At 43.5% G+C, this 11,374-nt stretch overlaps 2 protein-coding genes across 2 annotated transcripts; one reads left to right on the forward strand and one right to left on the reverse strand.

Annotated features, from left to right (window-relative positions):
* The first annotated feature begins 71 nt into the window (after nt 1-71).
* Nucleotides 72-8,113, forward strand: LOC311000667 (uncharacterized protein C1orf21 homolog). Its single transcript, XM_083991415.1, has 6 exons — nt 72-385; nt 1,522-1,666; nt 2,986-3,065; nt 3,470-3,540; nt 3,688-3,751; nt 7,169-8,113. The coding sequence occupies exons 2-6, from the start codon at nt 1,576-1,578 to the stop codon at nt 7,205-7,207; spliced, it is 345 nt and encodes a 114-aa protein (XP_083847541.1). The 5' UTR covers nt 72-385; nt 1,522-1,575; the 3' UTR covers nt 7,208-8,113.
* A 1,362-nt stretch (nt 8,114-9,475) lies between these two features.
* tsen15 (TSEN15 tRNA splicing endonuclease subunit) lies at nt 9,476-10,845 on the reverse strand. The gene is made up of 4 exons (XM_083991414.1): nt 10,660-10,845; nt 10,501-10,582; nt 10,041-10,176; nt 9,476-9,953 (listed from the first exon to the last, which is right to left on the reverse strand). The coding sequence occupies exons 1-4, from the start codon at nt 10,726-10,728 to the stop codon at nt 9,782-9,784; spliced, it is 459 nt and encodes a 152-aa protein (XP_083847540.1). The 5' UTR covers nt 10,729-10,845; the 3' UTR covers nt 9,476-9,781.
* Between the last annotated feature and the right edge of the window lie 529 nt (nt 10,846-11,374).

Genomic DNA, 11,374 nt, shown 5'->3' on the forward strand with positions numbered 1-11,374 from the left:
CTGATGAAAAAAAGCACCTCCGTAGTCAATTTTCCGCTGCATAAAGAGGAGGGACGAGCGTAAAAAAACCCCCGTAGAAACACAACCGGTTGTTTAGTGGTCTGTGAACAAGAGTAATATATTTTTTTAAATATATATCAATATTTGTTTGAGTCACTCCGGTCTTTTGTCACTTTAACACAGCACCGGGCCATGAGCTCCAGCAGTCCGACCAGACAGCTGGCAGACGGACTGACTGCACCTCCACTGCTGATGATGCCCGAGCTGAGCCGAGAGCTGCAGATGCTGCTGTCTCTGCTGCGACTCCTCCGTCTGGAGTAAAAGCCTCCCTGAACTCACACCCCAGAGGAAGGAAGGAGCTCCGAGCCATGGATAAATCACAAAGGTAAATTCGCCGCCTTTTTCTCGACAGTGGCGTTTATTTCGCAGCCTTTTGTTTGTTTATTTGGCTCCGTCTGTGTGACAATCGTCTCGGCGTTTTCCTGCTGGCCGTGCAGCTAGTGGCTGCTCTTTCCGCATCTTTGTGTAATATCAGCGTAATACCAGTATCGATATCCCTCTTCCTCCCACTGTTGTGAAATGAGGCGATGTTGAGCATTTTGCAGCTTTTAGGGGAGGGATGCATTCACCTCTTGCATCGCTTGTTTATTATTTGCTTGCCTCCAGTTGAATGAGGTAGCCCAGTGATGCAGCTGCAGCTCATAGCTACCTATAATGAAAAAAAAAAGTAGCTACACATGAAATATAATAGTGAGGAGGGTGGTGGTGAGTGAGGAGCAGCTGACTCTGCAGCTGGACTCAGCTGTGCGTTAAGGATCAACCAGACCATATGGGGATCAATCACTCAGAGTCTCCCAGAGCACAACACTGAGTCTGCAATCAAGTAATGTGCTGCTCCACCGTGCTGTTATGTGAGCCATATTGCTGCTGCGGGTCCTGCGGGCGGGCAGCACGGTGGAGACGGTGGAGCACTTGTGCGCAGCCACGGTTTTAATCCTCTGAGCGCCGCTGAAAACCCCCTTCATTCACTAATAAAATGCCCCGGCGGCTTGGCACAGTGGCATCGCCAGCAGCTTGAAAGGCCTTATTGTTGCGGTGCAGCTGGCACCGCCGTGCGCACCTTCTGATTGGTGTTTTCTCAGACCGGCGTGTGCGTGACTCATAACCCGGCGACTCCGTCTGCTTTTATTGTCTTATTCAGGAATCGATTGAGATGAGATGAGCCCGTGTGTTTTAATTCAAGGGTGGGGCGCTTCATGACTAATTGATTATGAAAAACGAGTGGTTCACAAGCCGGAGGTCCAGGGGATTTCTTCCTCTGCGTGAGAGGACGGGCTGAGTTCTTCCTCCTCCTCCTCCTCCTCCTGGAGGATGAGAGACCACACCGTCCTCCTCTGATGCTCCTCAGATGATTTCCCCAGAGACCAAACCTTTATCAGGGAGATCTGCTCTGCTCTTCATCCACACAAAAAACTCCCCGTCTCTAACTTCACATTGTTGCTCTGTCGTACCTGTCCTCAGGTGTGCCTGTGGTGCCCAGGAGTGAGGAGGAGAGCAGCTGAGGAGGAGGAGGAGATGGGCTGCACCTCCGCCAAGCAGGTGTCTGCCGTGCCCAACGGTGAGGAGAGCCAGAATAAAGCCCACAGCAACGGGGACCTCCTGTCTGGTCAGTCTGATAACTGAACTCCTTAAACTCACAGTCTGCAGCTCCTGCATTTTTACACAACAGGTCACATTTAAAAACCAACAAGAAGTTAAGATAAGGATAAAAGCAACTGCCAAATGAGTAAATGCAATATGCCTATAAAGTCAAATAATAATATTAATAAACAGTGTATTTTTTATAATTTTTGTCAAGAATTTTAAAAAATATTGAACCTTCGACTCATGTGTTGCTAGATCATGACACAGTGTTTCATCACAGGCAGGTGCACAGGAAAGGTCAAACAGTTCAGAGGCTGTAGTCATGTGAAAATAATCACATAACAGAATATAACTTCATATAAGTTTAAGTTTAATACAGTTTCTCACAACATTTTTTTGTTTTGTCTAGGGCAGAAAAGTAATGAGTCCTAAGTAAATATGTTGCATTTTTTTGACTCAGAATTGCTGATTAACGTCTTCAATATTAACATTAAACAACTAAAGATGTTATAGGTAAATGCATTATTTTCTAATTGAATACAACAAATAAAATAAAGGATGCTCACAACATACTGTAACTTTATCTCTCTTCCTATCTCCGACAATTGTGAGCAAGTTTACTGTGTCGCAGTTCATTTTTTTGAGCCGTTTAGCATCTGAAGACAGTTAAAAGGTGTGAATGAAACAGTGTTGATGGAACCGTCAGCAGTAATGATGGTGTGTTTGACCTCTGGTCTGACAGACCATTAGTTAGTGCTTTGTTAAAGGAAGTTGTGCATGAATCAGTTCCTCAGACACTGTAACACCGTCATCAGACAAATGGAGCAAAAACAAGTGGAGACTAATCAGACCTGTTTGTGCTTTTATAAGAACAGGTTGTTTCCAAAGCACGTCCGCTGCAGTAGTCATATTACACAATATCAGTGTGATGTGTTACAACTGTATGTGTCCATCAGGCAATCATTACTATGCATCGTATCAGTGTTTTCATTTCCTCTTTGGATATGTGGGAGTGAGATGGAGGAGGGGGAGGGGGGTGTGTGCATGTGTGAGAGAAAAGATGGAGAGGCAGAGCAAAGAGGAGAATCAGACTGACAGCTCATGTGTTTGCCGCTTGCCAACCATTGTTAAGAGGGGATTTAGTCTGGAGCGTGAGAATCCAAGCACATAATTACTTTGCCAAGTACTGAACTGTGAGAACTATTAACCCGGAGGATTGTGCTGATCAGAGTGGCTGTGAGTGGGTCGTCCTCTGCGTGCCTGCCCGCCGGCCTGTGCTGCTGCGTATTAATAAGAGGAGATGTGCTCCTCTCTGCTTCTCTGTCTCCCACTCTGTCACAGATGAGTACAAGATGAAAGGAGTGGAGAAAGTCAAGTACATCAGTGGAGAAGAGGGAGGAGTGGACGGCCAGGACAGCACAGTGTGTGATCTGATTGTATTCTCTTTTTTTTAATTGCAATTAATAGGACGTCTACTGTCTTTAACAATGGTTTCTGTTAGTTAAAATAAAAAAGCCTGTTTGTAATCAAACTAAGCCATGACATAAATTTCATGTTCAACACGTCTGATCAGATGTTTGAGCACAACACGGCATACATTTGCATATTAATGAGCAAAAACAGAACAATAATGCTAGAGGATAATGGAGCTTCTATTAATACCAGACATGTGTTACATAAAGTGGAGTGCTTTTACATAGAAATATTTTCCAATAAATCATTTTGTCAAATTTGTTCAGCTCAGATAGACAGCTGTGTTTAAAAATACCACAGTTAGAAAATGATGCAAGTCAACTTCTTGTTTTCCTTGTGTGGTGTCCTGCAGGAGAAAAGTGCGCTCCTGGGTAAAGGTCAACACATGGATGAAACAGGATCAAATGGAAATGAGAAGATACTGTAAGTGTCACCAACTGATGTTGTCTGTTTGTGTGTTGTCTAGATGTCATTAACATACATTTGCATGTTGTGTGTCAGTATCTCTTCACGGTGTCTCAAGTGACATAAGCGAGGCTCTGAGCAGCTGTGCCTTGTTTCCCCCTGCAGGAGCATCCACTCCTCAGAGAGTCAGCAGGAATTCTTCAGGATGCTGGATGAGAAAATTGCAAAGGTGAGGAGAGAGACGAGCCGTCACCGGAGCATCCCTTTCTTTTTTTGGGGATTTTGTGTTCCTCCAAAAAGCCTCTAAATGCTAAGTGACATAATGGAGGTTAATCCCAACACTGCAGCAAAGCTGAAGCAAGCGAGGACACAGCAGATGACATAACAATACCACAAAAGAGCCTCAATCTGTCACGTCCAGTGAATTCCACGAGTGTCATCTTTCCAAGTAGTGGAGCTGAAAACTCACCAAAACAAGTGTTATGTGCATGTCCAGAGTCAGGTTTAGCTTACTCTTCTTATACACGCACATATACATGCGTATAGAAAGTGTTTAGACACTTCAAATTTGTATTACATTGACGTAAGAATGACTGAATTCAGAGGCTGGGATATGATTTGGAAACACACACCTGTTTATGTGAAACAACACACTGATGATGGAAGAGACCACCTTTAAAGGCCCCATGGCATGAAAAATGTGATTTTGGTTATGTTTTCGTGCTTGGGGAGGTCTCCGGGCCACGTATATACTGCCCCATGCATCAAATTGGTCATAAACGGAGAGACACACACCGCCCATTTGTAGGAACATTCTCTTTGAGACGAGCAGATAGCACTTCCTCCTTTCTGTGATGTCACACACAAGGTAACTCCGCCCACCGTGACCAGTTGTTTTTTTTCAATTTGTATGAATGCAGCTTAGGTTTCAGTTACTTGCCTGTGATTGGCCCGACCACATGCAACTCTAAAACAGTCAGCCAATCAGAGGAGAGGTTCTCATTCTCTCTTCTGATTGGCCAAATGACCTGTGCCTGTTAGAACTCCAGAAAGAGGCAACAGAAAGGGGCAATATAAACGATATTAAGCAGATCACAGGTACTCAAAACCAATGATACATTTTGTTAGGGATATCAGCAGGTAAATAAACCCAGAGAAAAGTGCACAGCATGGAGCCTTTAAGTATAATGCGTGGTCATGTCCAGTCCCTGTCACTGAATCCAGGTGGACTCCACTGTAGATGAAGAAATATCTCCGATATGACACTGAGCCTTCAACCACATAGCCTCGTAAACCTCCCGGAAATGCATTTCATTTCATTTCACAGGGAGGGTCTGGCCTCATTCATGGCCTGAAACCCTCAGAATGCCGAGCCAATCAGCGTCGCCGCTCAGATTTCTGTGATTGACACAGCACGTTGGCCAATCAGGGACCGACGTCACTACACTGCGCGACTCTTACCACAGCAAACATGGCGGAGCTATCTAGCAGTAGCAGCCTAAAAGCAGCAATAAGGGAAGTTCTTATTGAAATACCATCCATTACAGCAATTAAACAAGAGCAAGAGTCGGCGCTTGTTGAGTTTCTTGAAGGAAAAGACGTTTTTGCTGTTCTTCCAACTGGATTCGGCAAAAGTTTGATAATACCAACTTGCTGATTGGCTGAATGGGGTTGTCTGTCAATGCTACTACTCCGGCCCAGCTCCCGCCCACCCCATATACGCTTATGGGGGGAATGAGGCCAGACTCTCCCTGTGAAATGAAATGAAATGCATTTCCGGGAGAGGCTGGTTTACGAGGCTACAATCATCATAGTAAAATGTCTGAATAGTTACAGTATGTCAGTGTTATATCTAGTTTTACTCTTTATGCCTCCACAGTGGCAACAGGTCTGGGGAATTTAAGTAGTCCCATTATCATCAATGTGATATCTCAATAATGCCTTGAGGGAATTTCTTCAATCTGGTACAAACATTCATGTAAACTGATTCAATTGTGTTTGCTCAAAGGTGACAGTGAACTCACAAACTTGTTTTTGGCCGTAACTCAAGGATTCCTACTTTTTGATTGTGTTACAATTTGACACAATCATTTAATTAGATAAAATGATAAAGTGATGAGAAGCTTATCCAAAAGGTCAAAGGTTAACATCAGTGTGACATCACAATGTTCTACAACCACGCTTGAGGCCTTTATTCAACACTGGAGCTCAGTGGTGGTGCATTGAAACCATACTTCCTGTTTACATGGCTAGTTGGTGAGGGCATACACTTTGTCATTAGGGTTGGTGGATTTGAATGTGGATTACCGTGGTCGAATGAATTTGAACAATTTGAACACAAAGCTGCAGTATAATGTGAAGAGGTGTTTTCACTGAATTCGCTGTGTGAGCCTGGCTGACATATTCCTTCACTTCGTAGAGACCAGACAGTGTGGAGTCGATCCCACATACACCATCCTGCTGCCGGAAATACACACACACTAAATGTGTATTAATCTGCTGCTAAAAATAGTCCCCAACAAATGCTCTGTTTCCTCCTGGTTGAATGATGATTACTAAAAACTACGGTGACCAGCTGATATGGGATTTTTTTTAGATGAATATGCTGATCTATTTTTAAAGGTTTATGTTGTCAGAGGGAAAACCTTTGCAGGAAGAACAGAGACAAAGGCAGTCTAATGCGTTTGTAATGGGATTTGCTTGATATGAAATAATGCCTGTGCCCTTCAACAGCTCCCGTTTACATTCAGTTTCAGTCAATATAATGTACCTTAGGAAGCAATGTTTAAATGACAGAGACTCTTTATTAAAATTAGGGGGAAAAGAGTACATGCATTTATTTTGGTTCTTTAAAGGGATAGTTCAACATTCAAATTGCCATAATCGCTGTAGTCATAGCAGTAGGTTCGTTACCTTTATTTGTCAATGCAAGCTATTTTTAGAACGGCGGAGCAGAGCAGCGAGCTGCTCAGAGCTAAGCTACGGAGGCTAAGGGAATTTCTTGGTTTCCCTCATCAAACTCATTAAATACACAATGCAAAAACTTCAAAACGCTGTCGTGGACAAGTTGTGACCTGCACATTCACCACGCTATGAGATAATAACAGAACGTTACGAGACAGAGTTGTTTTCGAGGCAAATTCATGCAAAACCGCTGATGGGCGTTGCGTTCAGGGACAGTTTTTCAGCAATCAGGTCAGGTCACAACTTGTCCACGAAAGCATTTTGGAGTTGTTGGATTGTGTATTTAATGAGTTTGATGACGGAAACCCAAGAAATTCCATAGCCTCCGTAGCGTAGCTCTGAGCAGCTCGCCACTCCGCTCCGCCGTTCTAAAAATAGCTTGCACCGACAATTAAAGGTAACGAACCTACTGCTATGACTATAGCGATTATGGCAATAGGCCAATTTGCCAAAATGTTGAACTATCCCTTTAAGTTAAATGTTATTGTCCTCTGTGTCTGTATGATGCATCGTACAGAGGGACCCAGTTTATTTCATTCATTATTGATCAGGACATTTACATGTGATATTTAATGCAATTACCTGTTTTCTTTGTAAAGTTTTCATTAATACTGTGGTGCTTTATCCCCAGGAGTAAGGACTACGCAGCAAACGTTAACATGTCTGTGTTGTGTGTACCCAGGGCCGGGACTACTGCTCAGAGGAGGAGGACATGACATAGCACTGTTGTCGTGTATCCGTCTGTCTCAGAATGAGAGGAACTGTCATTGCAGTGTTATGAATGGACCGTACTATGTGATACCATGTCCGGGGTGGAACTGCGTTTTGTTCTCACCGTCCCCTGTACACACCTGAGAAGAATGGATTACAGAGTCGAATCAAGCACCTTTTTACCGTCCTGCTCACTACCTGCTCGTCCGATCAACCCCCCAAGAAAGACTGAAACCAAAATCAAAGAGGGTTCTGTATGTTTAAAGTTCTCAAAGCTCTCCAAAAAGAGAGAGACAACGTTGAGGTTTACTTTCTATATGAAGCCATTGAAATGTTGGGATCTTAAGGAATTCTTGTTTTTCTTTCCCTGCTTGGATAACTCCTGAAAGGTCAAACATGGAAGTCATTGAGATTTCCTGTAGACATTCAAAACAGGGACCGTTTCCAACAAGCGGGGAATGACCAGCGCTGTTGTTGTGGACGCTGAGTCACAGTGAGAACAATGTCTCTGTCTGCATCATTTTTGAGTATTTCATCCTTGAATGCCTCCCTGAAACGTCAACAGGTTGGGAACTTCCTTCATTCCAAGACACAGTATGAACCTCTTTTCTACAGCACGTCGGCCAGTGCAGTGCGTTTCGTCTGTCCATGTCTGTTTCTGTTTCGACGTAGAGTATTTATGTTGAATAAGGCTCAGGGTTGAAGTGTTGTAATCTTTGTCCCATGCAGTCAAGTCCTTCCACATCATTAAGACACTGCTGCACCATTTAAGAAGACACACATGCACTCACACAGCGGGGTCACTGTCGCGCCCCCGCCTCAGCGTCCGCTCCACATCAACCCCCGCGGCGCCGAGCGGACACTGCTACATCACACACACTAGTCCCAGTTATGTACTTCGCTCACCAGTGTTACGTTGTCGTGTTCAGTTTCTATGTTGAATTTTTGTTTTTCTAGAAAAATAAAAAGTGTTTTCGGTAACTTCTCCACACAGCCGGCACTGTTTCAGTTGTTTGAAAAAGAACCAGCAGCACGAGTGAAGCCAGTACAACCTGTGACACAAATCACTTTGTCAACAATGTGCCGAGTGTAGCTCCGACAGGTGTGGTCTTATTGAAAATAAATACCACGTTACTGTAATGATGAACAGTAAGGCTACTTGAGTTCGAGGATAGATCCTCCTGGTCGCTCTTAAGAGGTACTTTTCTTCTTCTTCTACATTGTTGCTCTTTTCCACATTTACAGAACCTACAGGCTGTGAAACAACCCACTGAAATAGATTAATTGCCATAAAACCTGTAAAATCTGCTGCAAAACCTGTAGAAATAAAGTAGAAGTAAATGACTCCCCCCCCCCCCTACTGCACGCTGTTTAAAGCTTTATCTGGTATTTAAAAAGCTCTCTGTTTGTATCGTCGTTCGAAGAGTTCAAACATGGACTAAGGACAGGACAGTATGAGACCATCAGTGTTGTAATGGAGAATTCCCTGCCTCAGCTTTATAACCAGGTTCAAACTGAGCGCTGTAACAGCACAACACGACTGACAGCGTCTGAAGTTGGCTGTGATTGTTTTTCCTTCTCCTGTGTCAAATACAATGTAAAATAAAATAAACTAATTTAACTAAAAAGAACTAAAAGCTTCAAAGTAATGAGAAATTCTGAGCAATGTAGTTAGTCAGAAGTTTCCAAATGATACTCCAATAAATGTACTTTGTTAACTGTCCACACCTGATTAATGGTAGTAAATGTACAAACTTGTACTTAAAGTTCATTAGTGGATCCAGTTTATTACTGTGGGTGATATTCATCAGATGTTTTTAGCTTTTACAAAACTGAATTAACTGGTCTGTTTGTCAGCTGTTGAGGTAACATGTATGTGCAGCACAGAAAAGCTGAATATACTGTTATGTATGTCAGGTGACTTTACAAAAACGGTTGTTGTTAGACGTTTGTCCACCAGGGAGAGCTGATGAGTTTATTTTCCAACTGTAGAATGTGATGGAGGGCACTTCTATGGTATAACTAACCTACACAAAGTTCAGTAACTCAGTGCGTTAAAACATTCCTAACAAAGAAATTAACATATAAAATTTACCCTGTTGTCACTCGTTACTCACCTCAAGTTGCCTTCTCTCTGTTAGCTGTATTTGTAGTTAATCTCCTTGAATTGCTGTAGTTTCCTGCAGTCAGTTTGATAATTGCCCTTTCAAAATAAGGCACTTCTGTTTTTAAAGGAAATTCACAGTGGCCAATGAGTAAACTCAAAGAATCTCCATCAAAACGTTCACATCATTTTATATAATATAAATATAAAACATCAAGATCTGTGTCAGCATCAGTCCAGTAACACTTAGACTCTGCTCAAACCTCCCAAAACCTGCAGCCAAAGAGTCACAAGATAAACCTCAGTCACAATGAGAGATTTTCTTGAATGTCATTGGATCTCACTGACTGGATGAAGTCAGTGATTCCTCACAGAGAGGAAATCACAGTCTGGACTTCAACGCCACCTGCAGCACCGGAGGGTCCAGCTTCACCTGCCTCCATATGGATCTGTTGTTCCTCTTCTTCTCCCTCCAGCTGCTCACCGCTGCTGACGCCTCTTCCGATGCTGCCGGCGCCCCATGTCCTGAAAGGGGCCTAAAGGGGGGTCAGGGGTCACCAGCCCATCAGTCATCCTCTGGTAGACCAGGGTGGAGTCGGTCGCCACCGCGCACAGCAGCATGGGAAAACCTCTGTCCAGCACCTGTCGTATGCTGCGCAGCAGAGACGAGGGTTACTTACGATAACACAAAGTTGTGAGGAAACAGGAAGATGGTGTTTGATGGAAGAAGTGTCATTACCTGCTGTGGCTCAGAGATCTGTGAACAGGCAGAGGAAGGACGGTCTGGGTGGGCGCACCTTCCTTCTCCCGCCCCTCCAACAAAACCAGCTGCAGTTCAGGACTCTTCACACAGGAGACCTCTTTCCACTGACGCACTGTGGACAGCAAGACACAGTGTCCAAGTCAGACTAGAAGCACAGTGGTATCAGTGACTTTGATTCTTTCTTTTATATAGCCTACAATAAGTCAAGTAAATGTGAAATTTAGCTTTTATGGAAGTTCTGTCTTGAAATTTACATAAATCACACACATAGTGCAAAACTATTGTTAAAGCTTTTAAACAGAATTTGCAGTATCACGTTTGCAAAAAGTAAAACTGCTGACTTTAATGGCTGAATATAGTAGAAACCTCCACTTCAGTAACCCTCTGCCTCTAGCTTTACAGTCTATAACAGTAACTTCAACATTGTCACACTCACCCTCAGACAGGTCCATATACGCCAGGAAGGCCGCGTGCAATTGGGCGCTGTCCTCAACCTCCAGACCCTTCATTTGCTGATACTAGTGCAGTAGTACAGAAAGTGTGGTTAGCGCATGACTTCGGACGGGGGCCCTGAACGCAGCACGGAGACACTCACCGCTGGATGCTGCAGGATCCAGTTGTGAGGCGGAGGTTTGTGTGACGCGGCCGCTCGGTCCTCTGACATGTTACCTGCTGCTCAACGTAAAAAGAAAAAAGAAAAACCCTGCTAAACATAAACACAGGTGAAGCACCGACTCAGTGACCGCAGTCTGACGTCAGACACACGGAGGCTGGCGAAGCATGTGTGAGCTGTGTTTTCAGGCTTTGCCGGCGTGTCACAGTGAAAACTGTCCGGGTGGAAAAGTACATTCTTGAGTTCCGCGCAGCCGCAGATTCAACTTGGTGGAAAATAAAAAAATAAAATAAGCGATACTTTGTGATTAATTCATTATAAATACATGAAACATTTTTTAATCTTATATTGTTTTTAGTTAGTTAGTTAGTTAGTTAGACTTTATTATCCCCCTGGTGGGCAATTTTCCAGCAAAACACACAAAATAGGATACAAACAGGGAAAAAACAAAAACCTTAAAACTGTAAAGTGGTCAGACCAGGGCACATATTCACATACAATTTTTGAATCCTCTAAAACAAAAAGATCATGTGGAATGTGCGAAAGCTTGATAACTACTTAATGGACTTTTTTAGGTCAGACTGGTAAGTCAACATCAGATGTCATGTGTGTGTGTGTGTGTGTGTGTGTGTGTGTGTGTGTGTGTGTGTGTGTGTGTGTGTGTGTGTGTGTGTGTGTGTGTGTGTGTGTGTGTGTG

This window comes from Trachurus trachurus (assembly GCF_905171665.1).
Source record: "Trachurus trachurus genome assembly, chromosome: 17".
Classification (NCBI taxonomy): Eukaryota; Metazoa; Chordata; class Actinopteri; order Carangiformes; family Carangidae; genus Trachurus; species Trachurus trachurus.